This window comes from Microcaecilia unicolor, chromosome 5 (assembly GCF_901765095.1).
Source record: "Microcaecilia unicolor chromosome 5, aMicUni1.1, whole genome shotgun sequence".
NCBI lineage: Eukaryota > Metazoa > Chordata > Amphibia > Gymnophiona > Siphonopidae > Microcaecilia > Microcaecilia unicolor.
In genome coordinates, this window is record NC_044035.1 from 78,932,219 (window position 1) to 78,958,382 (window position 26,164).

Below are 26,164 nucleotides of genomic sequence, written 5' to 3' on the forward strand. Positions count from 1 at the left end.
CAAACCTTTAATAACTGACTGTAATGTGATTTGATTTAATGTTGCAGCATAAGAGAAATGAACACTGTGTTGCCTTGCTGTCTCATTTATTCTAGAACAGTGGTATAGTGGCGATCCTAGCCGGCATGACACCCGGGGCGGATCGCCGATGCGCCCCCCCCCCCCCGGGTGCAGCGCGGCCCCCCCCCTGGTGAAATGACCCCCCCCCCCCCCAGGTGCACGCCGCTGGGAGGGGGGGGTGCCGCGGCGCGTGCCTGTCATCTGAGTTCGCTAACTTTGCTGCAGCTCCCTGTGCCCTGGCCGGAACAGGAAGTAACCTGTTCCGGGGCAGAGGGAGCTGCAGCGAAGTTAGCGAAGTCAGCGAACTCAGCTGACAGGCGCGCACCCCGGCACCCCCCCCAGCGGCGTACACCCGTGGCGGACCGCCTCCCCCGCCCCCCCCCCCCCCTTGGTACGCCACTGCAGTGGTATCCAGTCCTGTCCTGGGGGTCCCCCAGGCAGTCAGGTTTCTAGGCTATTCATAATATATTTTCCTGAAACAAATTTGGATGCAGTGAGGGCAGTGCATGCAAATATATCCCATGATGTATATTCATTGTGGATACCTTGAAAACCTCACTATCTATGGGTCCCCTCAGGACAGGTTTGGAAACCAGTGCTCTAGGTAATCCAAAATGTTTTGACATTGTTTATGAAAGGTTTATGCTAGGATTAACCTGACTATGGAATCAGGATGTGTCTAGTTGTGACCAGCTATGCCTGGTGACACTAGGAAAGGTGTTTGACGTTATTGGTTTGACATCAATCATGCTGCTGTCACTGTGACACCGTTGAATGGCAAGAGCTCTCGAGATGATGCGCTTTCCGCATGTACTCTGTACATGGGATAATGCTGGGAGAAGAGCTCAGAAGCCTGTATGAATCCATGGGATCTTCAGTAACACATACTAGTCCCTTTTTTTTTCTTCCTTCCACCTGATCAGAATTACTTCCTGTCAAGTAAAGCCTTCTTATTGGCTGAGGGTGGAACAAAATCCGTCTCTGGAATCAGTCCTTCTGAACTACTCATGTGATATTGGGGATTGCTCCTGCAGGGATAGTCATTCTACCTCTGGTGTCCAGACACATCATCTAGCAAAGGAGCCTACGTTGTGGGTGCTGGTGGGAGCTGAGTGCCTCCAATATTGAACAAACTCATTCATTATGTACCAGGAAGAGTAATTTTGATTATGTTTGGCACCCCTAATTATTTTGAAATGTTGGCACCTATGCCATCTAGAGATTGTTTTTGGTGCTTCTGTGCTATGGTGGATATTCTCTATATTCTAGTAATAACCTTGCTTTCATAAAATGTTCTGAGGTGAGCAATGTTAAAAAATGCAGCACTTCCTTGGAATGAGATTGTGATTGAGCTATATGTAGAGGTTGAATGGGTGTGACTTTGTTTAAGCATCTTTTTTGTATTGTGTATCTGTGCCAAGTTTTGTGACAGTTTTGTGATCTGTCATTAGTCAGTAGGAAGCTGTTTTGTGTAATAAGAGGGTGCCCTCTAGTGCATGTTCTCATTTATTCTCATCCAGTTTAGTAACAGAAGGTCCTTGATGTTGAAAAAGTTTGTATAATTCCAAAACAGCGTCTGTTTCATTGGATTGCATCCTTCTGGTTTCTCCATCTCTTTAAGACTGTATTTATAATTTCAAATTGAAAGAAAACCAGGCAATATAAATTTGTTAGATTATTGTGTAGTGTTTTGTTAACCTTAGTTCTTTTGAAGTACTACAATATATAGCAAAGATTCTTGCTGACTCCTTTGTTTTGCATTTTCCAAGGTCAAGTGTAGATATTCTATCAAAGTCGCTGTTATTGTGTACTTCAGTTAGTTCAAAATGTGGCAACTCAGTAGTTAAAGGCTGTAGAGTTTAGGGGCATGTAGCCCAGGGGGCATAGCTAGTATTGTGCAAACACCTGGGGCTGCCCAGTGATAGGGACCGTCTCCCCCTGCAAGTCCGGCATACCTACCTTCCACCCCCCCCCCCGTAGGTCTGGCATCTTTCTGTAGCACCTCTTGGAGGACATCAGGGGGTGGGGGTGCTAGATAAAGATGCCAGACCTGCTGGGGGGAGGTGAGGGAGAGATGCTGGACTTGGGGGGGGGGGGGATTGGAACAGATGGAGAGATGCTGGCCTTGGGAAGAAGTGGAGGAAAAGAGAGTGAAGCAAAGGCAGGAGGAAGGGAATGGGAGAGATGATGGACCAGGAGGGAAGAGAGAGTGTGAGAGACCTGGAAGGGGGGGGGGGGGGGGAGGAGATGCTGGACATAGGCATGAAGTAGAAGAAAATGAGAGAGCTGACGTAAAGGTAAGAGGAAGATAGGTAGAGAGATGCTGGACCTACAAGGCAAGGGGGGAGGAGGAAAGACAGAGAGAGACGTGAAGCAAATGTGGTGGGAAGAGAGGGAGGCATAGAGGGGGGCTGCCATTGTTTGCCCCAGGCCCAGCTTGGTCTCTCGACGGCCCTATTTACAGGTGATATACTTAAGTAAAACAGACTCAATAGGCTCAAAGGACAACTTCATAAGTTATGTTAAGTAAGGCTGGCTTAAGGGGTGAGACACTGATTTGGGTGCTGATAGCATGCCTTACCAGATCACCCCTTCACAGCAGTGGACATTTCATCCTCTACTTCCTCGTTTGGCATTTCAGAGCTGCAGCACAGACCACAGAGGGAGCACAGTAACAGCACAGCTGTGGCAGTGGAAGAAGATAGTCCTCCTGTTACGTTGATGCTGAGACAGGTAGAAGAATGGGCTAGGGGTTGATGTTGAAGGCTGTGGGTTGGGAGCAGAGTTCTGACTGAGAAAAGGTACAGAGAAGAGCAACAAAAATGATAAAGGGGATGGGACAACTTCCCTATGAGGAAAGGCTAAAGCGGCTAGGGCTCTTCAGCTTAGAGAAAAGACGGCTGAGGGGAGATATGATAGAAGTCTATAAAATAATGAGTGGAGTGAAACGGATAGATTTGAATCACTTGTTAACTCTTTCCAAAAATACTAGGACTAGGGGGCATGCAATGAAGCTACAAAGTAGTAAATTTAAAACAAATCGGAGAAAATGTTTCTTCACTTAATGTGTAATTAAACTCTGGAATTCGTTACCAGAGAATGTGATTAATGCAGTTAGCTTAATGGGGTTTAAGAAAGGTTTGGATAGCTTCCTAAAAGAAAAGTCCATAAACCATTATTAAAATGACTTGGGGAAAATCCACTGCTTATTTCTAGGATAAGCAGCATAAGATGTTTTATACTGTTTTGGGATCTTGCTAGGTACTTGCAACCTGGATTGGCCACTGTTAACAGGATGCTGGGCTTGATGGACCTTCGGTCTGTCCCAGTATGGCAACACTTATGTTCTTAACTCAGCTGTCTATTTGAAATTAACATTGAAGTGTTTCAGAGAGGATGGACAAAGCCTCAGAGGGCATAAAATAATGATGTGGAGAAACCTTTTGGGTTTTGACCATATGTCCCGGGTGAGGTAGGCCAAGTTGCATGTTCTGAACAGATCTTGGCCAAGACAGTAGTAGGTGTTTCGGTTGACTAGGCATAGCCGTGTTCTCTCTTGTCAGGGTTTAACAGATGCAACATATTCAAGATATTGTACCCCCTTAGTTTGCCTCTGGCAGGGAAAGAGTATTCTCTAACAGAAATAACCTCAGTAGTAGGATGAGTTAGTGAAACAGGAGAGAGGTGCTGCAGAGTAGAGCAGTAATTCTTTATGATAACAAATGTTTCTTTGCACGGAGCTTCTGCCAATGTGGTCTAGAGGTCTTGATGTAGGCCAAAGGTACACAACTAAGACAGACGCCTGACCGCCAAGACAGAAAGCTGCATTTCTGGTGAAAGTGCCCAATACCTCATAGGCTGTATTTATAAGAAGGTTTCCATGTTCTGCAGCTTCTGCTAAGATATATGCCAGTTCATCCTGAGCTTTCAGTGGAAGAAAGATGGCATTTTTGGATGGTTAGGTTTATATTGCACACTGAAAACTACTTGCAGTGTGTGAGATATCAGTGTCCTGCATTGCATCTTGTAGCTCAGATGGCCTGTGTAAATAACTGTCACAAATTGGCTGCAGTGAAAAACAGGTTCAGGCTTTCTAGCAAACTAGGCCTGTAAATCTCTCACACCTGATATTTTACTAAAAGAAATGTGACAGCCTGATGAAGCTTGGCAGAGTTACAAAGTTGGCAAGGATTGTGTAACATACAGCTGGACATAGGCATTTTGAGAAACTTCGATAAGAGATAATTGAGCAAAGATAAGGCCAGGTGCAGAAAAGTTGAACTTAGAGGGGGGCTGAGCGAAGCTTGGAGATAAGTAAACTCAGTAAGGTTGAAACTTGGTCATAATTGAATGGGAGATAAGCAAACTCACTAAGGATGAAACTTGGTCATAATTGGATGGGAGATAAGCAGACTCACTAAGGTTGAAAACTTGGTCATAATTGGATATATGTTCCAATTATGATGAAATTGCAGGTGACCAAATGTATAGGCTAATAGAAAACAATAGTAGAAGGAAAGTATAAATACTGGCAATTCGTTAAGTCAGTCGGAGAATACAGTAAACTGTGACGGCACCTGTTGTGTGTCATGGAGCGCTGCTCTCCCAATATGAGAAATGAAATGACTGATATATGTACTGTGATGATCTTGTGTTAATCCTGCTTTTGGTAAGTAATTAATAAACTTTGAGAGCTAATTTCTCATATTCACCTAATCCCAGTGTCCTTCTGATTATTGACGAGGTCTCATAATTATTATATATTCACCTGCAAGCTGTTAGATATCACTTGATATATCTTATGTCTTTTTTTTAATGTGTTTGTCCTTTGTATGTGGAAGAAGAGATCTCAGATATACCAAATCATGCATTTTTGGAAGTGAGATATGTATCATGGAATGTCATATTAGATGGGTTTTTCATGACGACACTACTTACACAAATATCATACCCAGCTCCAGGACAGCAGTATGCAGGTCCCTGGAGCAGTTTTAGTGGGTGCTGTGCACTTCAGGCAGGCAGACCCAGGCCCACCCCTCCTACCTGTTACACTTGTGGTGGTAAATGTGAGCCCTTCAAAACCCACTATACCCACATATAGGTGCCCCCCTTCACCCATAAGGGCTATGGTAGTGGTGTACAGTTGTGGGGAGTGGATTTTGGGAGGTTCAGTACACAAGGTAAGGATTGCACCTGGGAGCAATTTCTGAAGTCCAGTGCAGTGCATCCTAGGGTGCCCGGTTGGTGTCCTGGTATGTGAGGGGGACCAGTTCACTACGAATGCTGGCTCCTCCCACGACTAAAGGGCTTGAATTTGGTTGTTTCTGAGATGGGTGTCCTCGGTTTCCATTATCGCTGATAATCGTGAACAACCATCTCTAAGGACGACCTAAATTTCGCGATTTGAGCGTCCCCGACCGTATTATCGAAACGAAAGATGGACGCCCATCTTGTTTCGTTAATACGGGTTTCCCCGCTCCTTCGCCGGGACGTCCTCAGGAAAACTTGGGCGCCCCTTTCTATTATGCCCCTCCACGTGTGTGTGTGATTTTTTTTGTGTCTTTCAGTAGAGGAGATGAGAGGAAAAGGCAGTTTGAAAGGTGCATTTCCTTAATCAAAATATAAAAGTAGATCTACATCTTACAAGGCCTCAAGTCAGATCTGTTCTGCAGCCCTAGATATATCCAATTATGTGATACTACAACTTATCATTATTTACTGAAAATAAATATTAGAGGACATAGATGTTTATCAAGAGCAGATAAAGAATAGGTGTAATTCCATTTTATGCATGTTTTAATAGTTTCTGCTTAGGTTCTGCTGATATGAAGATAGCACAGAAAACACCTTTTTGAATAGCATCTATATAAAAGAATAACATCTAAGCTGCGTTGTCTTTTATCTAAGGTGTGCTTCCAGTGATGAGATTAAAGCAATAAATTCAACAATGACTATTATACAGTTACTAGTATAGGGCTGTATAACCATGCTATCAGAGGACTGTTTAAAAGGATTGCAACAATAATGTGAGCAATATACCCCAGTGTTTACACCACAGCTAGCATGAAGCAATCTGTTGACAGATGAACTAAACTTCCTCCTTCTTAATTGCTAAGATATGAAGTAAACATTGGTAATTGCACTTTTATTAGCCTTCCATAAGTAATTCAATAGTTTTATTGTCACTGCTTAAAATATATCTTTGTCTTCAAATAGTTTCTGTTTAGCTACATTTCTGCATGGCTGGTATGCTGTGTTAGATGGTGCCTGTTATTCCCTGTGAGGTTAATTTTCAAAAGGTTTTTTATCTGAATAAAGCTTATTTTTGAAAATTGCCTAGTTACTGCAAGTAAAGGTACACATGGCTGTAAACAGCTTGTATACATTTACCTAGAGGGAAAATAGGTTTTTTGGGACATAGGGGAGGCTAGGGGAATTTAAGGAGGTACAAAGTTTTGATTTTTTTTTTTTTCATTCTGTGTGCCTGTTTTCCCCATGTACCTGATCCACATAACCTAAGGTGCAAAGTCCATGGGTACTTTTGCACCTGTGGATTTTCAAGTCCAATTTGCAAATAAAAATGTCATGTTAATTTAGAAGATAATTTTTATATACTTTTTTGGTTGTAAAACTGTGGGGTCCTTTTACTAAGGTGCGCTAACAGATTTAGCGCACTCTAATGATTAGCATACGCTAAATGATAAGATGCCCATAGGAATATAATGGGAACCTTATATAGAATGTGCTAAATCTGTTAGCGAGCCTTAGTGAAAGGACCCCTATATTTTACATACAGAAATAAGCACTTATAAAATTGCCTACTGGTATAGGTGCATTAAAGTATGAGTTGTAGATGTATAATGCATGCTTTTATGGGCATGCATTTGGGGCTAGTTTTGGTTAGAGTTTGTGAAGAGGCGGCTTCTCCTCCCGCTCTCCACCAGGCCTCTGGCACACGAGCAGAGCTTCAGGCAGTCTCTTCCCAGTATCCTGAACACACACCAACCTCAAGATCCTGGGTCCCTTTCTCACTCAGGGTGAGCTTGTAGAAATATGCAGATTAGATGCTAATCACTCAAGTCCAATCCAGCACACTTCACCAAACAGTTCTTTATTCCAGCTCCCTGGGGCCACTTCTTCCAGCTTAAAACATTTTCACAAGCTTAAACAGTTCTTCCAGCTTAAACATTTCTTCCTACTCAGTGCAATCTTCCAGCTTAAACATTTCTTCTTGCACAGTTCAATACTGAACAGATTAACACTAAAAGTCTCTAGCCTAGCCAGTACCTCCAGGGAAGCTTCTTTCCTCAGCTACCAGGTTTCCAGCCCTTTCCCAACTCAGGTGGGGTATAAAGTGATTAATAGCTAAACAGGACCCAGCCCATAACCGCCTGCACCTGTAGCTATCCCAGGACTCTCCCCGGTCCTAGCGACCTCCCTCTATGCACTCCCCTACAGGCACCCTCTAGTGGCTTACCAGGACATCCTGGACATTTTTAGGGGAACAGCGCCATCTAGGGGCCTGCCCAGGATAGGACAGCCTCTTATCACAAGCTGGAGTGGAGTTGCATGATGCACACACATCTTGTAAAATATAAACATATTCAGGGGTAGAGAATGACTGCCTAAGCTGATGGTGCACCAGAAGAGTAGCTGCTGACATGGTTCAAAAGCAGCTTCAATACATGCTAATTTTTTAAATGTAAGAGATAAGTTTGCAAGCCCATATTTTGTACACAAAAGTATGCTAGTCTTATGCTCACATAATTGCAAGAAAGTTAATAGAAATAGGAAAGGACAGTGGATAAATCTAGTAGCTGACTTTGCATCAGAAGCCACAAGCGTCTTTGCGTAGCGGCTTTGTGGAGTGGCATTTTTTGAGGTTTTTATTGTCTTATCAAGTAGGCAAACTCAGCGAAGGTGACATCAAAGATAATGGAAAAGCAAAACTTCCTTGTCATCAGCAGCAGGTGAATCCATTACGAATGGGTTGTGTCCACCTACCAGCAGGGGGAGATAGAGAACACTGAAAACCATAGTGCCTCTAGGACGGCTAGCTCCATCTGCCTCTCAGTATTTCTCTATCTCCCAGCAGGGTTGGACGCAGCTTTTTCAGCTCCTTGAAGAGTCTGCCTGGGATGGCTCCTGTGCTTTTGCCAGTTGTAGCAGGGGTGTTGTGGCAAAGTGGAGCCCACTTTAAAGGCACATAGGTTCACCCTTTCCCCTGCCTTACCCTTCCCCCTGTGTGGATGCAGGCATATAGGTTCACCATTTCCCTCCCTTTCCCACCCTCTTCTGCCTCCGGAGTGCCTCTGTAGCTGTTTGCCTCCAACTTTCCTCACAGCATTAAAAAAGACCCGCGTTTTTCAGCGCTGCTATTTCTGAGGCTTTTCCTGACTGTGCAGCATGACCGGAGCTCGTGGACTCGGTCCTTTGAGGTAAGAGCGGTACTCAGCTCCTCCGGGGAGGGCCCGCGGACGGCGTTCCGATCGGGGTGATTTTGGTGCGAAGCCGCCATTTTGAATTTTATTCCGCCGTTTTTCGGCGATGGCTGCTGAGGGAGTTAAGCACTGTTCCCGTTGTGGCAAGCGCAGATCAGCAGCGTGGCTCTGTAAAACATGCTGTTTAGACGGTAGAGCCAGTACGAGCATGGCGAGCGATGATTCTTCCCGCTCGATGGAGCTGGCAGTGGGTGTCATCTTGGAAGCGCTGCATGGCTCGACCCCCGCGGTTGCGGAGGAGTCTGAGAGCAGAGGGGCGCCTCGGGCCGAGGCTACCAGAGGAGCTCCATTCCCCGTGCCTCCTAATTCGGAGACAGGAGGTCAGGGTGAGTTTTTCTCCCCCGAGTTTGTGCTTATTTTACATAAAGCCTTCATGCTGAAAAGAGCTCTGCCGCAGGTGTCTCACACTGCGTTGCTACTTGGTTCCCCTCCGACTGATGATGGCCCGGGGCTGATGCCAGACGTGGATGCCCCTGAGCTTTGGATGCACGCTAAGCGTAGACGGGTAAATTCCCAGTCGGAGAGTGGCGCTCCCCTTCCCCCCCCCCCCCCCCCATGGTCGGGCTGTGGGGACTCTGAGGGATCTGGCAGGCCTTCGTGGTCTGAAGAGCCAGAGGAAGGAGCCGGTTTGCCACTGGATCTGGATGATCCCACTGCGGTTCGGATTTTCCACCGCGATGAGCTGCCAGCACTTATCTCTGCCTTACAAGCCCTCTCTATTGATGACCCTGTTCAAGGCGAGGCCTCCTCTGGCAATCCGAGGATGGCGAGTACTAAGAAGCCTGTTCGTGCCTTTCCTTTGCATGACTCCATCCAAGAGCTTATTTCTGCTCAATGGGCTGACCCCGAGGGGCCCTTGAAAGTGGCCAGGGCGATGGGGCATCTGTACCCTCTGAGTGAGGAGCACTTGGCCCATTTTGGGATTCCTAAAGTGGATGCCTTAGTCACGGCGGTGACAAAAAAGACCACCCTCCCAGTAGAGGGAGGGGTCGCCCTGAAGGACATTCAGGACCGGCGGCTGGAATCAGCGCTAAAACGGTCCTTTGAGATTTCGGGCCTAGCCTTAAGGGCGTCTGTTTGCAGTTCTTATGCTGCTCGAGCCTGCCTCTCTTGGTTGCAACAGGCAGTGGAACAGCCCGTGGATGGTGCAGAGTCCCTCGTTGAGGTTGCACCGCGCATGGAGTCGGCCTTGTCATTTTTAGCTGACGCCCTCTGTGATCTGGTCAGAGCTTTGGCTAAACAGATGTCTGTGGCGGTGTCCGCCCGCCGCCTTCTATGGCTACGGCATTGGGCGGCTGACGTGGCCTCTAAGCAAAGGCTGGTGAAGTTGCCCTTTCGGGGCCTTCTGTTATTTGGAGAGGAGTTGGAGAAGATTGTTAAAGACCTGGGGGATGCTATATCCCAGCGGTTACCTGAGGATAGGCCGCGGCCTTTATCCAAGGGTCAAGTGGTTCCCTCCGCCTCCAGACCTCGTTTCCGTGAAGCTAGAAGGTATCGCCCGGGGCGCTCTGCTGGGTTTACTCAACGTGCCTGCTTTCAGCAGAGGAACTCCTTTCGCTCGGACAAACGCTCCACAGCAGCAGGCTCAGGGCCAGGAGTTCAGGGCCGTCCTCCACAATGATGGGACGCCAGTCCACTCCTCCGCTACAGCTGTAGGAGGACGCCTTTCCCTCTTTCTCGAGGAGTGGACCAAGATTACCTCAGATCAGTGAGTGCTGGACCTGATCAGAGAAGGTTACCGATTGGAATTCGGTGCCCCGGTGAGAGACGTGTTTGTGGAGTCCCGATGCGGTACTGCCGTCAAACGGGCGGCAGTAGAGGAGACCTTACAAGTCTTGTTGCACCTTGGAGCGGTGATCCCTGTACCTCCCGCCAAACACGGCTGTGGTTGTTACACCATTTATTTTGTGGTGCCGCGAAAAGGCGGGTCTTTTCGGCCCATTCTCGACTTAAAGAAAGTCAACGAGTCACTAAGAGTGCGGCATTTTCACATGGAAACCCTGCGCTCCGTCACTGCGGCGGTACAGCCAGGAGAATTCTTCACGTCTCTGGACCTAAAAGAAGCTTACCTGCACATTCCTATATGGCCCCCGCACCAACGGTTCCTCCGGTTTGCTGTGTTGGGAAATCATTTCCAGTTTCGGGCCTTGCCTTTTGGCCTCGCCACAACTCCATGAACTTTTTCCAAGGTAATGGTGGTAGTAGCTGCTTTTCTCAGGTGAGAGGGTATCTGGGTTCACCCGTACCTTGACGACTGGCTCATCAGAGCGGACTCTGCAGAAGAGAGTGGTCTCAGTACTGCAATCTCTGGGCTGGGTCGTCAATATACCCAAAAGTCATCTGACCCCCTCTCAATCTCTAGAATATTTGGGGGTCCAGTTCGAAACAGCCTCGGGGTTTGTTTATCTACCCGACCAAAGGCGGTGCAAGCTTCAGAATCAGGTCCGTCTGCTCCTGAGGATGCCTCGCCCACGAGCTTGGGACTTTGTCCAGCTGCTGGGGTCGATGACAGCCACTTTGGAGGTAGTGCCATGGGCGAGAGCGCACTTGAGACCTCTGCAGATTGCCCTGCTTCAACGATGGTCTCCAATGTCCCAGGATTATCAACGCAGACTCACGTGGCTCCCTGCGGCCCGAGTCAGTATGGAGTGGTGGCTCTCAGACAGAATGCTGCTAGCGCTTCCCAATTGGTGCCTGGTGGTAACGGATGCCAGCCTGAAGGGCTGGGGATCACATTGCCAGGGAAGCTATGCCCAGGTCTGTGGACACCCGAGGAAACGGGGTGGTCCATCAATCGCTTGGAACTGAGAATGATATTCCAGGCTCTTCTGGCCTTTCACATGACTCTGGAGTGACTGGCTGTCAGAGTTCTGTCGGATAGCACGACAGCAGTGGCCTATATAAATCGACAAGGCGGCACTCAGGGTCAAGCACTGGCCGCAGAGGCCGCTCAGATATGCCACTGGGCCGAGCTACATCTGTAGCTTCTGTCGGCAGCTCACATAGCAGGTCAGAGCAACGTGCAAGCCGACTTTCTAAACAGGTATCAAATCGACCCAGCGGAGTGGGAACTGGCAGACGAAGTGTTCCTTCAGACCCTGTGAGAAGGACGCCCATCTTCCGATTTGTGTCAAAAGATGGGCGTCCTTCTCTTTCGAAAATAAGCCTGATAGTCACTTGATTTATCTGGTGTAATGTAAAAGAGAGAATTGCAGGGATGAGAGCCTGAAGAGTCCTGTGAATTGAATATACTCTGTATGCTTTCGTTATTACACTGGATGAATAGGTAAAAATTATCAATAAAAAGATAATGTGACTGCTTAAGCAAGATTTTGTAGTGTTCAATTCTTCTCTTACCTGTTCTCTCTCTCCCCTTTCCCTATCTTATTTTACCTCCATTGTCACATACTGTTATTTCAATTAAGATAGTACTGTGTCAGTCTTGTTAAAATATTCATTTCTAACGTATTTTATATACATTATTTTGCTGTACCAAACTCCACAGTTTTTATTTCTTTAATGGTATAGAATGGAACACTGGAAAGTTATGATACCTTTTACTGCATAATTAAGAAGAAACTTGTAGCTAGATGGTTTTATATGTTAACTACTGGGGGTCTGACTCTACAGGCATGAGGGTCCTGAAAATTAATCTACAGTAACATCAGCCTGCCCAATGCAATATCTTGTTTTTCCTGGGATCAGAATGGTAGGAAACATTCTAATCCAGAACCCTCTGAATTTGATGCTTCCACAAGGTGGAGCTCACTGCATGTATATAAGTGAACTAGTTCAGTTTCACTTCTTTGGAACTACTTTTTTTTTTTTTTTCACCGCCTCTTGAATATTGAGGCCTATTTTCAAAGCATTTAGACTTACAAAGTTTCATTGTAACCTGTGGAACTTTGTAAGTCTAAGTGCTTTGAAATGAACCCCATAGTCTTAACATTTTTTGTATCTCTTTATGTCAGAAACGTACGTAATGCTGAACAACCCGAATTAGAAGTTTAGGACTGCACCGCGACGCAGCCAAAGGTGAAAAATTTACCATGTTGGCAGCAGGTCCATTATAAAATTAAGATAAGTAACGTTGAGCTAATATGTGAAATTATAAGAATTTTTTTTAAAGAGGATTTGATATTGATAACGAAGCGGTTATAATGTTGATGAATAAATAGTGACCAATGAGGAGGCAGGCAAACTGCGGAGTGAGTGGTCCATGTGAAAAAAGTTGCTAATGAGGACTAGAAAACTAGTATATGACTTGGAGGCATATTTTCAAAGCACTTTGGGAGGCTAAGTTCCATAGGTTTCTATGGAACTTTGGGAGGCTAAGTGCTTTGAAAATGAGCCTGATGGTGGTTTAAGAATTTTTGATTAGTGTTGGGTGTTATATGGTACATGTATGAATGACCCCCCCACTACTGAATTTATTTAAGTTGGACTGGTATATTTGATTTATCGAGTATAGAAATGTATGTATGGCCAACTTGGGAATGGAGAATTTTGCTACTGATTTTGTTGCTTAACTGTCAGGAGGAGACAGAGTAGCATAGTTACAGATAGCAATTACAGTGCATTCTGAGGAGATAGCTAAGATCAGTGGGAGAATGGGGTCTGGTTTCATAAGTGTCAGGAGCTTGCTTGGCTCATGGTTCCCTTGCTCTCAAACTACCAGTATATAAGTATTGCCATACTGGGACAGACCAAAGGTCCATCGAGCCCAGCATCCTGTTTCAAACAGTGGCCAATCCAGGTCACAAGTACCTGGCAAGATCCCAAAAAAGAACAATATATGTTATGCTGCTCATCCTAGAAATAAGCAGTGGATTTTCCCCTAGTCCATTTTAATAATGGTCTATAGCCTTTTCCTTTAGGAAGCCGTCTAAACTATTTTTAAACCCTGCTAAGCTAACTGCCTTTACCACATTCTCTGGCAAAGAATTCCAGAGTTTAATTACACATTGAGTGAAGAAAATTTTTCTCTGATTCATTTTAAATGTACTACTTTGTAGCTTCATCGCATGCCCCCTAGTCCTAGTATTTTTGGAAAGAGTAAACAAACGATTCACGTCTACCTGTTCCACTCCACTCATTATTTATAGACCTCTATCATGTCTCCCCTCAGCCGTCTCTTCTCCAAGCTGAAGAGCCTTAGACACTTCAGCCTTTCCTCATAGGGAAGTCGTCCCATCGCCTTTATCTTTTTTGTCGCCCTTCTCTGTACCTTTTCTAATTCCACTATATCATTTTTGAGATGCGGTGACCAGAATTGAACACACTATTCAAGGTGTGGTCGCACCATGTAGTGATACAAATGCATTTAAAATTCCTCATTTTATGTTTTCCATTCCTTTCCTAATAATATCTAACATTCTATTTGCTTTCTTAGCCGCTGCAGCACACTGAGCAGAGGGTTTCAACGTATCATCAACAACAACGCCTAGAGCCCTTTCCTGGCCGATGACTCCTAACGTGGAACCTTGCATTACGTAGCTATAATTCAGGTTCCTCTTTCCCACATGCATCACTTTGCACATTAAACATCATCTGCCATTTAGTCTCGTAAGGGTCCTCTTGTAATTTTTCACAATCCTCTTTTGATTTGTCAACTTTGAATATCTTTGTAACCAGACCCCTGGAGAACCCCACTATCTTCTCTTCTCCATTGAGAATACTGACCATTTAACTGTACTCGCTGTTTTCTGTTTTTTAACCAGTTTTAATCCACATTAGGACACTACCTCTTATCCCATGACTTTCCAATTTCCTCTGGAGTCTTTCATGAGGTACTTTGTCAAACGCCTTTTGAAAATCTAGATACACAGTATCGACTGGCTCATCCCTATCCACATGTTTGTTCACCCCTTCAAAGAAATGTGAGGCAAGATTTCTCTTCACTAAATCTATGTTGGCTTGTCTCATTAATCCATGCTTTTTGAATATGCTCTGTAATTTTGTTCTTTATAATAGTCTCTACCATTTTGCCTGGCACTGATGTCTGGTTCACCGGTCTATAATTTCCAGATCTCCTCTGGACCTTTTTTAAAAAATTGGCATTACATTAGCCACTCTCCACACTCGATTTTAAAGATAAATTACAACAATAGTTCCCCAAGTTCATTTTTTAATTCTGTCAGTACTCTGGGATGAATACCAGACTGTACCTCTTCTTAGAATAGTTTTGGAATGTGGAATATACAGCATTTTGATTACTGTATTGTGAAAAGCTTCAGATCAATTTTCTGTTTGAGGAAGGATTATTCAAGTATAACGTAACATATACTTTGGTCTTCTTTCTTCATCAATGAGGGCTTTGCTGTTGTCTAAATATTTCTGCTTGCCATTAATGGGCTGCAGGCACAGCGACATTATTATACTTAGTCTGGTCATTGCTAAATGTGCAAAATTTTGAATTTGCAGTTGTGCTGTTTATCTCAAGTTGCATTATTTTATGCAGGCTTTCATTTATTATCAACCTGCATGCTGGTTATGTTCTCTTGGCCAGGGCTTGTTGGCAAAACCAGACCTTCAAGAGCTGTTTCTACAATTTCGACAACTATGTTGCCTCTCTCCTTACATTTAGAAGGAAAATCTTATCCCAGTTGTGCATGCCATGATAACATCAAGACTGGATTACTATAATGCACTCTACAGTTGCTTGAATACAAAGGTTCTGCAGCAGCTCCAATTGATTCAGAATGCTGCAGCAACACTCAAAGAAGGTTGCAAGAAACATGACCACATAATACCATTTTTGCAAAAACTTTGTTGTCTACCAGTACAATACAGGGTTAAATTTAAAACTCTATGTCTGATCTTCAAGGCCCTTAAACGAAATGGCCCTGAGTATTTGAAGAACACCTACACATCTCCAAGGACACCAAGGTCCTCCCAAGGGGTATCCCTAGCCATACCGTCTCCAAAAGACATTACACGATGTGATACCTGCAAGTGAGCCTTCTCCAGAGTAGTTCCCACATCCCTGAAAGGCTCCGCTTAACACAAGACTATATGTACTTCAGCTTGGCTCTTCAACTAGGCTTTTAATGCAAGAACTAACTTCTTAGTCTCTCACATACTCAAGGAGTGACACCGACTGCACATACTGCAGCAGGACATGTTTATCCACTCCTATCCTAGCTGAAACATCTGTCTGACCTCATGTTCAACTTTCTTAAATTAGTCACCTTATTTTCTAACTCCTTTTACTCTCTTACCTATGTTCCATCTTTGCTTAAACCCTACACTGTCTATTAAAATGTTCTATTGCATATTGTGTTGGCATTGTAAGTAGTATATTATCAATTTCCCAATAGAGCTACAAGAGCAACAAAATAGAAACTTCACTTAACAAGTTCCCATTCAGTCTGTATAAACTCTAGACTTCAGAATTGCAAACTTAAGATGATATATATAAACAAGTGGATCCTCACAAGTTTAAGGTGCCTTCCTTAATGGCTAAACCCTTTAACAAACTCATCATCATAGGCTCCTCTACCCAAATCAGGGCTGGGCTTAGCAATTGCGTGGCCTTGTGCAGACCAGTTGTGCAGACCAGTTCGGTGGGCCTTCCCAGTCCCACCTAGCCCTGCCCCCACCTAGCCTTGTTGACAAGATATGTTTTTTTTTTTTATTTTTTTTTTTTTAACAAGAGGCTTTATTGAGAGAAATCACAAGGTACAACTTAAAACCGTACAAATGCTTATCATACAGGTTCCTCTCACATTACTTTACATATTATATAAAGACTCCCAATGCAATGTGCATAAAAAGCAATAACATTTCTTGTAACATTTAAACTTTTTTATATGTATCTAGGAACATCCCCCCACCCTCCCCATTCCTTCTTCTCGTCTTTGTCTCATTCCTAAAGAAGATTCCAAAATCCATATCTACAATGGAGATTTGGTTACAGGTGCCCAAATCTGTTTCCATTTTGTTAAGGTTTTATTCTCCTCGGCCTTTAATTTTTCCATATTACTTATATACCATACTAAATTATACCATCTCCGTATTGGGGGACAGCTTTCCTGCCTCCACATCCGAGCTATCGTCAGTCGTGCAGCATTAAAACATTGTTTTGCCAATTGGCCTCCCTGAGTGGTGAGTCCCCATAATTGGTTATTAATAAAAACACTGCAGGATCCCCACGGTAGGAAACCCCCCACCCACCTATGTATCCTATCTCGCACCGATTTCCAGAATGCTTGCACTTTTCTACATGACCACCAAATGTGTCCCATTGTACCAAGCTGCCCACAGCCTCTCCAACATAATTTCGATGTCCCAGGATACATATGACACAAACGTGATGGGGTGAGATACCAACGGTATATTACTTTTGTACAATTTTCTTGAATATTAATTGCTGGTGAACTACACACTGAGGCTCGCTCCATCTGCTGCCATTCTTCAAGGGTATATTTCACTCCCAATTCACTTTCCCACTTGTCCCGATGTTTACAGCTTATCTTCATGGAGTCTCTCAGGTACCTATATAATTTAGAGATTAGTCCCTTGGACTTTTCAGTTTCTACACATAGCTGCTCCAAGAGTGTAATCTCCCCTCTTAATTTGCATTTCAGACCTATTGTTTGAAAATAGTGAATGATCTGATTATATGCATATTGATCTTGCTGAGGCAAGTCATATTCATTAGCCAATTCTCGAAATGTAATAAAACTCCCATCTTTTATCAATTGCCCCCACCATATCAATCTCTTTTTCCGCCAGTTAACAAAAGGGGACACTTGACATCCAGGAGGGAATGCCGCATTATAAGCTATGGGTGTAAGGCGTGTTTCATAAAATCCCTTCGTCCTCTCCAACCTGTCACAACAAGAAAAAGTGTATTGAATAATTGGATTTAAAGGTTGAGCTAAATATCGATATCTGGGTGCCAACCAAAGGAGCTGCCCCAACCGAAGAGGGCTTCGTATCATGTACTGCTCCATCTTAATCCATAGCTTATGATCCGATTCATGAAACCACTCAATTGCAGCTTTCGCCTGGGCAGCTCTGTGATATAGTCCCAAATTGGGTACCCCTAGTCCACCCTTATTTTTCCTAGCAGCATATAGAAGGGACCTAGGGAGACGTGCCCTATGACCTTGCCATATAAAGTGTTCTATTTTTGTTTGTAGCAAGGTGAGCATACGGTTATTTATGGAAAGTGGTATCGACTGAAACAAATAGAGCAGACGCGGGAGAATATTCATCTTTATAGTTGCCACTCTTCCAAACCATGAAAGATATAAAGGGTCCCATCTATCCAAATCTTTCCTAATTTCCTTAATCAGGGGCAAATAATTTGTTGCACTCATATCATTCAATTTACAAGTAAGTACAACCCCCAAATATCGCAGTCCCCGAGAGACCCAAGTTAGTGGATAAGTCTGACAGCAAGTCTGATACTCTCCTTCCTCCATAGCCACTGCCATGGCCTCAGTTTTTGTATAGTTGATCTTAAAGCCCGACACTTGACTATATGACTCAATTTCAGCGAATACTGCTGACAGTGATGTTAAAGGAGAGGTTAAGGTCAACAAAATGTCATCTGCAAAAAGAGCAATTTTTGATTCCCATCTCCCCGCTTTTACCCCTTGGACATTCTGATTAGATCTGATAGTGTGAGCTAGAGGTTCCATAACAAGAGCAAATAATAAAGGGGAAAGAGGGCAGCCTTGACGTGTACCTCGTGATAGTTCAAAAAAAGGAGACGTATTACCATTAATCTTAATACATGCCCTAGGTGTAGTATATAATTCTTGTATTAGTCCCCTAAACATAGGTCCAAATCCAAACTTTTGCAATACCGAGTGCAAAAAGGACCAATGCACTCGGTCAAAAGCCTTCTCAGCATCTATGCTCAATAAACAGCAAGAGGACTGTTGTTGTTGTGTCAAGTATATGACGTCCATTGTTCTCCGAATATTATCTGAGGCTTGTCTGCCCATTATAAAGCCTACCTGATCCAAGTGTATTAGGGTTGGCAGGATAGTTACTAACCGAGTGGCCATCACTTTTGCAAGGATACGTACATCAACATTTAGTATGGAAATCGGGCGGTACGAGGCACATTCAGTAATTTCCTTATTGGGTTTGAGAATGACTGCTATCCATGCGTCCTTCATGGTTGAGGGCAAATTCCCTCCATCCCTTACAAAATTTAGTACTTCTGTCAATACAGGTGCGAGGTATGGAGCAAACATTTTATAATATTCTCCAGTATACCCGTCCACTCCCGGAGATTTGCCTGTTTTCAATGTCTTAATAGCCTGGAGTACCTCCTTAACCTCTATCGGAGCCTCTAATTTGCTCCAGTGCTCTGGAAGCAGTGCTGGGAGATTTAATTTCTCTAGGTACGCCTGGATAGCAGTGTTTTGTATGGAGGAATCCCCAGTATATAATTCTGCGTAAAATTCCCTAAATCTCTCCCTGATAGCTCGGGATGTGGATAGAGCAATGCCCCTTTTATCTTTAATCCGGAATATGTTTCTGTCCATCTTAAGTTTACGCAAACGAAGTGCCAATTGACGGTTAATTTTATTTCTTCCATTATATACATGGAGCCAAAGTTTCTCATTAATAAAATCAAGCTCCCCTAGAAGCAACTCATCCAAGTGGAGCCTCGCCTCCTGAAGAGCTCTATATGCTTTAGTAGAGCCTGTTCGTTTGTGAACAGCCTCCAACTCATCAATCTTGCTCCTCCAATATTGCTTCAAGGACTCCCGCCTTCGTTTAAGATGACCCGCTACTGATATAAAATGGCCACGTGAGACTGCTTTCAATGCGTCCCATACGACTGCAATTGAGGGCCCCGAATCCAAATTAAATTTTAGGTATTCTTTAAGCATTTTCACATAATCTGCACATAGGCGTTCATCTTTTAACAGGGTATTATTAAAAGTCCACATTTTCTGTCCTTCATCAACCTCTGAAAGTACCATTTGTACCTCACATGGAGCATGATCTGAAATAGTAATATTTCCAATTTGTGCCTCCTTCACTTGTCCTCCCAGCAATTTATCCAGGAGGAGATAGTCTATACGGGAGTATGAATCATGCACCGGGGAATAGAATGAGTAATCCCTGTCCAGGGGGTGTCCATCCCTCCATGTATCAAAGAGACCCATCTCTTCCACCCATAGTGCCATCTGATCAGCTAATGTTCTATCTGCCCGAGACACAGATCCCGAGCGATCTAAGCTCGGGTTCATGGTAGCATTGAAATCACCTCCCAATATGAGTTTGCCACCCACCATGGGTCTAATATTTCTTTTTAGTGTTTTTAAGAAGGAGGTTTGGTTCACATTTGGCCCATATATGGATCCCCAGGTATACTCCCTAGACTCCAACTGTCCCCTGATTAGAAGGTATCGCCCTGCTGTATCTCTCTTAATTTGCTGGGTCTGTATGGGTATACTATCGTGAAAGAGTATTGCAACCCCTCCCCTTTTACTATTGGTAATATCAGAAGCAAAATAAATTTTTGAATAAGAGGCAGGGCGGAACAAGTATTCATGTGCTCGCTTCAGATGTGTTTCTTGTAACATTACCACCTGTGGATGTAATCTAGCTAACTCTTGGTATATCATCTGTCTTTTTCTCGGAGAATTTAAACCTTTAACATTCCAAGTAACTATTTTTAGATCTGACTTCATTTACTTTCCTGAATCAGAGAAAAAGCCTGTACCAAAGCATATAACAGCCATTGTAATAGAATCTTTCCCCTTTACAAGTATAGAAGAAGAACAATCCCTCCCACCCCCTCCCCCCTCCCCTTTCCCATCAGTGTATTCCAGTAGGGAAGAGCAGAAAACAAGATCTCCACCCTTACCCATCTAGATCTCCCAGAGAGGACAACAGCCTCATTCACAGCCCAACCCCCAACTCCCCCACATCCTTGAAATACAACACCTCGCATTGATATAAATGCACTTCCTCTCACTTCTCTAGACGTTTTCTTATCATGAATATTCAATACTCTAATAATGTTCCAGTTCATGTTACGGATCGTGTTGTCGTCTTTCGTGGCTTTTTTGCTGTATTGAAGACTTGCTTCCATTGATGAATTTTATCTCTCACTTTATTAGCCGCTGTTGTTTCCTCAGTTCCCATCTCCATTAGGCCTGCCAATTGAAGTAGTTGTTTCGCATCCGCAACTGTACGTACACGATGTGATTTGCCTGCTATGGCAAAGCAAAGGGCAAATGGAAAAGCCCATCGATATTTAATAGTATGTTTATTCAAAGTATCCAGGATCGGTTTCATCTCCCTGCGCCATTGCAGTGTATATGCTGATAAATCTTGGTAAACTGTTATCAAAGTATCATTGTACTTCAGTTCTTTCTGCTGGCGAGCTAGGGTAAGTAGTTGCTCTTTTTCAGAAAATTTCCAGAACCTGACAATAATATCTCTTGATCTATTGGTTTGCGGACTACCCAATGCTCTGTGAGCTCTTTCAATCTCAGGTACAGGCATATCTGGCTGTGCCTCCAGGAGTTGCCTACAAATTTCTTGTATAATTTTCAGGACGTCTTCCTGGGCTCCTCCTTCCGGCACCCCACGAAACCGCAAATTTTTCCGTCTGCTGCGATTTTCAATGTCATCTATCTTATATTGTAGCTCAGACATCTGCGTTGTAATACCTTCCTCACATTGTCGCATTTGTTGTACTACTTCCACGTGCTCATCCATTCGCACTTCTAAATCTTCAATACGGGTGCCTACCTCTTTAAGTTCACCCCTTAGATTATCAATGCGCTCTACTATATCCGCTTTCATGTGGGCTGTCTTTTTTTAAATCCATAAGCAAACGGGTGGAATGTGATTTCCTCACACCGCCCGTGTCTTCTTCCGATCTTTCCGATTCGAAATCTGAGGCCTCTTCATGGTGCGGGGAAGCATGGCGCGAAGGTGTTTTGGATGTGCGTTGGCTACTGCGCATCGCGCTTCGCGCCTCTAAATTTTTCATTTTTTGTGTCATGTCGCCTTCCTATCTTTCAAGCAAGGTTGTGCCAGCGAAGAAACAACAAAAGTCGTCGTATTTACCGCTAAAGTTCGCTATTGTAGCTGGATGGGTCGGGAGCTACAGAGTCAGGCTTCCATCGAGGACTGTGACATCACCGGAAGTCCGACAAGATATGTTTTAAACATTTTCTTTTATTTCAAATAAAGACAAATGAAGCAAAACTTGTATAGAAAAACTAATTCAAACATGTAAAATGCTATAATAGAAAACCTTTGGGTTTAAAAAGCAAAACCATGTGCATGTAAAGACTGGATAAATGAATTAAAACAAATCCTCTTAATATGTAATACTTGGTAGCAATAATGAAACAGTGATTGAATATTCAGATAGCAAGCAGCCTGAGCCAAAAGATTTATTTTCCACTGAACATAATTAACTTTGTATGAACATGGCTGCTAATAGTGTGCTGAACTGGAAAATGTTGGCACATTTAGCCACACCCTTTTACCAGCCATGGCACATATAAACTGCAATCATGGAAAATATTACACTAGTACAGGAGAAGAAAAATAACATTTTTTCATTATAAATAATTTCTGTAAGCTGTTACATCTCCAGTATACCCAAAATGACACAAACCAAATTAGCATACAGACTCTGTATGCAGCACAATACCAGAAAAACAGAAAGAAACATTGCTAGGCATTGCAAAATAAGATAGTAGATGTAATTCTCAAACTGGACATATTCCAAACACTAAAATGAAAATAAAATGATTTTTTTCTACCTTTGTTGGCTTTGTTTTTCTGAATATGTTGGTCCCAGTCTCTGATTCTGCTGCTATCTGCTCCCTTAACTCCACTTCCAGGGCTTCCTTTCCATTTATTTCTTTACTTTCCTCCTTTCTTCTTCATTTCTTGCCCTACATCCATAGGTAAAAGCTGGGTCTTCCGCGGACTTGACTGGAGGAGGTATAGAGTGGATCCAGCTTTTGTCTATTTTCTCTAGCAATGTGCAGTTTTTCTCCTCTTTTCCCTTTCCCTTATCTTGGTCAGAATGCATCTCCTTCCTCTTTCTTCCCGCCCCTCCATCCATATGCATCTCCTTCCCTCTCCTCCATTCATGTCCAGCATTTCTCCTCCCCTCCATCCACGTTCAACTCACTTCATGTCACATCCTCTCTTTCCTCCCCTCCATCCATGTCCAGCATTTCAACTCTCCACTCCCCTCCATCCGTGTCCAGAATTTCTCCTCTCCCCTAAATCCATGTGCATCTCCTCCTCTGTCTTCCCTCCCCTCCATCCATGTCCAGCATTTCAACTCTCTCCCCTCCCCTCCATTCATGTGCATCTTCTTCCTCTGTCATCCCTTCCCTCCGTCCATGTCCAGCATTTCTCCTCTCTCCTTTCCCCTCCATTTGTGTGCATCTCCTTCCTCTGTCGTCCCTTCTCTCCGTCCATGTCCAGCATTTCTCCTCTCTCCTTTCCCCTCCATTTGTGTGCATCTCCTTTCTCTGTCTTTCCTTCCCTACAACATTTCTCCTCTCTTCCCTGCCCTCCACTCCGTCCATGTCCAGCATTTCTCCTCTCTCCTTTCCCCTCCATTTGTGTGCATCTTCTTCCTCTGTCTTTCCTTCCCTACAACATTTCTCCTCTCTTCCCTGCCCTCCACTCCGTCCATGTCCAGCATTTCTCCTCTTTCCCCTCCCATCCGTGTGCATCTCCTTCCTGTCTTCCCTCACCTCCATCCATGTCCAGCATTTCTCCTCTCTCCCCTCCATCCTTGTGCATCTCCTTCCTGTCTTCCCTCACCTCCATCCATGTCCAGCATCTCTCCTGCCCTCCCCTCCATCTATCCATGTCTAGCAGCTCTCCTCTCTCCCCTGCCCTCCCCTGCCCTCCCCTCCCATCCATGTCCAGTGATTCTCCTCTTCCCTCCCCTCCCATCCAGGTCCAGCGATTCTCCTTTGCTCCTGTCCTCCCTGCCCATCCACATCCAGTGATTCTCCTCTGTCCCAAGCCTTCGCCTCCCATCCATGTCCAGCGATTCTCCTCTTCCCTCCCTTCCATGTTCAGTGACTTACCCCATCCCCCAACTTACCCCCCTTTTCAGTCCCCGAGTTTTATTTCCAACCTCAGCCCCACCTGCCCGCTGTCAGCTTTCCCACAGCCCTTCTTTCCTTCCAGCCACCCTGTGTTTAAAAAGTTGCAGCGAAAGCAGCAGGCTCGCCTCTAACTTCCCTTCTCTCTCAGTGTCCCACCTTCGTGGAAACAGGAAATTGCATCAGAGAGGCGGGACACTGAGAGAGAAGGGAAGGTAGAGGCGAGTTGCTGCTTTTGCTGCAGCCACTGCGACTTTTTAAATGCATAGCAGTTGGAAGGAAAGGAGGGCTGTCGGAAAGCTGAGAGCGGGCAGGTGAGGATCAAATGGCAGGGAGCGGGAGGAAGCGCCGCGGGGCCCCTGGAGGCACGGGACCCTGTATGGCTGCTCCTGTTGCCCCTGCCTAAGACTGGCCCAGTAATCAATAACCCTATGACGCCGAAGAGCCATTCAATTCCATTATATCCCGGAACCAAGAGCCTTGATCCAGTCCCCGACAGCGGGATCCCCTGTTTCGCTACTGCATCAGGGAGGAATATCCACCATAAAACTGTCAGTCCTTCACAGCAGGAAATGAAACCAGAATTGGCTACCGGTTCAAATACAGGATCTGTCAGAAACGGAACCACCCCTCTTTGTTGGGGGACCAATCAAGGAGCTGACATTCAATAGAAAGCTTCCTATTCTAATTCACAAAATTATCCATGGTGACACACCAGCTTACTTGTCAGACCTGATAGACCTACCACCTAGGAATGCCAAAAGATCATCCCGCACATTCCTTGATTTGCACTTCCCCAACTTCAAAGGTATGAAATACAAACTAATGCATGCGTCTAACTTTACCTACCTGAGCACACAATTATGGAACTCGTTGCCGCGCAGCTTGAAATCGATGTACGAAAGAATGAACTTCCGCATACTACTGAAGACACATCTCTTTAATAAAGTCCACAAAGATCAACCAATGTGAATATGCACAACTCGCCCATTTATATTCAGAACTGTTTCATAATATCTGCTTGTATACTATTACTATGTCTTATTATCATCATGCTGACCAAGATCCTTCTGTAATACTAAATGTTTATTTTCTAGTATTCTTCCACTACTCATGATGTATTGTAAGCCAATTGAGCCTGCAAAGAGGTGGGAAAATGTGGGATACAAATGCAACAAATAATAATAATAATAATAAAGCCATTAAGGCCTCTGGGAATTGTAGTTTGTAATTTAAATATCCATTTTTGTTCTATCTTGTGGAGGCAATGTGAGATATCACCATGACATCCATTGTTTTTATTTGTTCAATCACTACATATTGCTGATTGGTCCCCCAACAATGAGGGGTGGTTTTGTTCCTGATAGATCCTGTATTTGAACCGGTAGCCAATTCTGGTTTCATTTCCTGCAATGAAGGACTGACAGGTTAATGGTGGATATTCCCCCCCGATGCAGTAACACAGGGGATCCCGCTGTCGGGGACTGGGTGAAGGATTTTGGTTCCAGAATATAATGGAATTGAATGGCTCTTTGGCGTCATAGGGTTATTGATTACCCCGTCGATGAAAGAAGCTAAGTGACTATATTTGGATTCCAAGAACCCTTTTCCATAGTATTTGTAGTATTTAAAAGTATTTTTAGTCCATTTTTATGCATATATTTGGTGATAACCTGGAACTTCATTCTTGCGATATTTTGTGTAAATTTTGGAGAACTCTACACCCTCCGTTTTTTTGCTACAGTGTTTTTCTCCCATCTTGGGAGTTTTTTACACTGGTTGGTTTCGTTTGGGGTAGAGGAGCCTATGATGATGAGTTTGTGTAAGGGTTTAGCCATTAAGGAAGGCACCTTAAACTCGTGAGGCTTCACTTGTTGAGATTTGGGCGTCCCCGACCGTATTATCGAAACAAAAGATGGCCGCCCATCTTGTTCGATAATACAGGTTTCACCGCCCCTTCGCGGTGTCCTGCAAGGACGCCCTCAGGAAAACTTGGGCACCCCGTTCGATTATGTCCCTCTGTGCCATACTTTGTATTGTTATTTGAATATTTTTACTGCTATCTATTGCTTATGTTTGATTTATTCTTACTGTACACCGCCTTGAGTGAATTCCTTCAAAAAGGCGGTAAATTAATCCTAATAAATAAAATACAGTACTGTTTAAAAAAAAGTGGTGGTGCATACTGTTGCATTTTTCTGTGTTTTTAGATGCAAAACATTGATAAAGAAGGCTAAAAGAGAATATGAAGAGAAACTAGCCGCAGAAACAAAAACTCACATTAACAACTTTTTCAGATACATCAGAAGCAGAAAGCCTGCGAGGGAATCCGTGGGACTGTTAGATCATGAAGGAGTAAAAGTGGCACTCAGGGAGCACAAGGCCATAATGGAGAGACTGAATGAGTTCTTGGCTTCGGTCTTTACAGAAGAAGATGTAAGAGATCTACCTGTATTCGAAATGTTGTTTTTCAAGGATGATGATGTGGAGGAACTGAAAGAAATCTCGGTAAAACTGGAAAACGTA

At 44.1% G+C, this 26,164-nt stretch overlaps 1 protein-coding gene across 8 annotated transcripts in view; it reads left to right on the forward strand.

Moving 5' to 3' along the window:
- The window catches only part of EXOC6 (exocyst complex component 6), a 276,968-nt gene that overhangs the window by 31,155 nt on the left and 219,649 nt on the right, over nt 1-26,164 (forward strand). The window contains exon 1 of one of the 8 annotated variants that reach the window (XM_030203016.1): nt 22,358-22,361. The exons of 5 other annotated variants lie outside the window; for them this stretch is intronic. Coding sequence is in view for 1 of the 3 variants with exons in the window: in XM_030203014.1 (XP_030058874.1) it covers nt 26,040-26,074 (35 nt within the window). In the remaining 2 variants the exon portion in view is untranslated. Of the gene's footprint in view, nt 1-22,357; nt 22,362-25,921; nt 26,075-26,126; nt 26,147-26,164 lie in introns of those variants that run through there. 2 more of the 8 variants (XM_030203014.1, XM_030203017.1) reach the window with 2 other exon arrangements.